The sequence below is a fragment of the Plectropomus leopardus genome, unplaced genomic scaffold, assembly GCF_008729295.1.
Source record: "Plectropomus leopardus isolate mb unplaced genomic scaffold, YSFRI_Pleo_2.0 unplaced_scaffold27556, whole genome shotgun sequence".
Classification (NCBI taxonomy): domain Eukaryota; kingdom Metazoa; phylum Chordata; class Actinopteri; order Perciformes; family Serranidae; genus Plectropomus; species Plectropomus leopardus.
In genome coordinates, this window is record NW_024629997.1 from 1 (window position 1) to 2,867 (window position 2,867).

Below are 2,867 nucleotides of genomic sequence, written 5' to 3' on the forward strand. Positions count from 1 at the left end.
AAAAAAAAACATAACTGTCAGCTACATTTTAGCAAAGACAAGACTTTTGAATCTGATGCGGACTTTGGACATCCTGAGTCCGTACAGTAAAGGGTTAAAGAGCGGCTGGCAGGCGAGACAGTATAACGACAGAAGTATCCGCAGCACGTTGGGCACGCCGCTCATGTCAAACCTGCTCTGTAAAATCTCAAAGAAAGAGCCGACGGAGAAGTTGAGCAGCGAGGCGAGGTGAGGCGTGCAGGTGCTCACGGCTTTCTGCCTCGTCTGTCTGGAGCCCAAAAAACAGACTCTGAGGATTTTCGTGTACGAGTAAAGAATGAGAGAAAGAGGACAAAACAGTGAGAGGGAGGTGATTAAGAGTCCGTAGATGTTGATGGCCGTGATGTCGGAGCACGCCAGCTTCACGATGGAGTAGTTGTCGCAGTAAACTTTGTGGATTATCGTCCCGCAGAGCTGCAGCGAGGCGCTCAGGGACGTCATCACAACACAGAGCAGCAAAGGGTAAATCCAGGTGACGGCGATCAGCGCGGCGATTTTGTTAAAAGACATCTGCGAGTTATACCGCAGAGGACGACAGACGGCCAGGTACCGATCGTAAGACATGACGGCCAAGTTCAAATACTCCACAGCACAGTACGAATACAGACAGAAGATCTGCAGGAAACAAGCTGCAGCAGAAACGGTGTGAAGGTCAGAGAGGATCTGAAGCAGCAGGAAGGGAAACAACCCTGAACTACCATACAGCTCATTCACACACAGGCTGACCAGGAAAAGGTACATAGGTTCATGTAAGCTTCTGTTCACGCAGATGACCACGATCACACACACGTTCGCTGCCACGGTCACCGCGTACACGCACGCGACCCCCGCCACAAACACCAGACGCAGGGGCCCCGTGTCAACGTAGGCCGCCAGCGTGAAATATGACACCTGAGAGGAGTTCATGTTCATCATCATCATCATCATCATCATCATCATCATCATCATCATCCTGCGTCTGCTTCATCCAGCAGCTCAAACTGTTTTGGGCTGTTATTGGTCCCGAAAACGCTCTGAGAACGGTTTCAGTTCATGTTTCCCAGAACGTTCTCCTTAAAGTTTCATTCTCTGTAAACGTCAATAAAAGTTAAAAATGACTCTGTGTGTGTGTGTGTGTGTGTGTGTGTGTGTGTGTGTGTGTGTGTGTGTGTGTGTGTGTGCGTGTGAATGATAACACGTGTCACATTAAGCACTGCAGAACACACACAGCAGATCCTCTTAAACTAACGTGCAGATTGTCGCTCATAGTTTGCTTTCTTATCCGTTTGCTGCTGTAACAATAAAAGACTACCTCGTGTTACATTTTCACTTTTAAAAAGGAGAAGAACGTTTTATGATCCGTCACCTTTTCAGCTTCACCAAACCTCGTGTGAATGTTGCACTTCAGCGTCAGTCAGCCTTTAACCTCACAGGAACATTATTTAAGGTGACACACGTCTTTAAAACGTTCTTTCAACATTGGATTGAAATTTAAAACATTACTGTAACTTGTGCGTAATGTTCGGCAGTGTTGTGGGAACAGTTCCCTGCTGGCGTCCGTCCACAGAGCGACGAAGACACACTCTTCTCTAAAGCTGTCCGTCAGCGCTCACAGCGACACACACAAACTATACGAAGACGTACGAGTGTTTTCAAGTGTCCTAACACACACACACACACACACACACACACACACACATACTGACGACCTTCGATATCAACAATGAGACAATCCTGCGGAGAGGACGTCTCACCTGTCAACCCTTTGTGAGCTGAAACTACAGAGGACAGCTGCTGACTGTGAGTCCGTCCTCAGCCAGCCGAAACTCTGCGTCTGCGTCTTTTATCCTTTTCAGGGCGTCAGCGGGGACGTCTCTGTCAGCTGACCGAGGACAAACTCTGACTCTAACCTCAAGTCATGCTGGACATTTTCACATCCTGTTGTAGTAAAGTGTCCACTGACGTGTCCAGCTGTAACTGATATGTCATTTCTACCATTTTAGGACGGTACTAAGTCTTTTGAGACGTGTCTAAGATTTTAGGACATTACTAGGATTTTAGGACATTTCTCAGATATAAATGTAGTTTTAGGATTTTAGGACGTTTCTAAGATTTTAGGACATTTCTAGGATTTTGGGACGTTTCTCAGATATAAAGGTAGTTTTAGGATTTTAGGATGTTTCTCAGATTTTAGGACATTTCTAGGATTTTAGGACGTTACTTGGAGTTTTGGATGTTACAAGGAATTTAAGATGTTTGTCAGATTTCAGAAAATTTCTAGAATCTGAAGATGTTATGAAGATTTTAGGACATTTGTAGGAATTTTGGACATTACTAAGCTTTTAAGACATCTCTAGGATTTTAGGACATTATAAACACCTTATAAGTTCGCAGGTCTGACTCAACACTTTTAAGTACCTTCATACAAAAAATACAAATCTAAAAGTACCCGAGTATACTCGAGTATACTCGAGTAAACTCTGGTATATCCGTGTGATCGTGGACAAATTCTCTGATGAATGTTAAAACTCTACAAACAGCCAGACTTTACACCTGAATAAGAAATCGTTGTCGGTGTGGGTGTGATTGGTTAAAGCGGCGAGCGCGCTGCTGTGGGCGTCCCCCTGATTTGAAAGGGTTAAAAGCGTCTGGATGAGCGTGTGCTGTCAGTGGGGGGGAGTCACGGTGCGGCTCACGGTGCTGCACAGATCGCTGTGAGATTCGTGCAGCGTGACTTTACGGCAGCTGTGGTGATGTGTTTGTGTCGTGACTGCTGTTTCTGTTGTTGATGATTTCATTCACAAACTTTTAAACTCACAAAGCTGCGAGAAAATGTCCCAGGCTGACCG

General features: G+C 45.6%; 1 protein-coding gene across 1 annotated transcript; it reads right to left on the minus strand.

Moving 5' to 3' along the window:
- Window positions 1-21: 21 nt before the first annotated feature.
- On the minus strand, window positions 22-954 carry LOC121937822 (olfactory receptor 49-like). Its single transcript, XM_042481131.1, has one exon. It carries the CDS (start codon window positions 952-954, stop codon window positions 22-24), a length of 933 nt encoding a protein of 310 aa, XP_042337065.1.
- Window positions 955-2,867: the final 1,913 nt, after the last annotated feature.

Excerpts from the sequence above, each read along its gene's own strand:
- LOC121937822 (XM_042481131.1), bottom strand. The coding sequence starts at position 954 with ATGATGAACATGAACTCCTCTCAGGTGTCATATTTCACGCTGGCGGCC.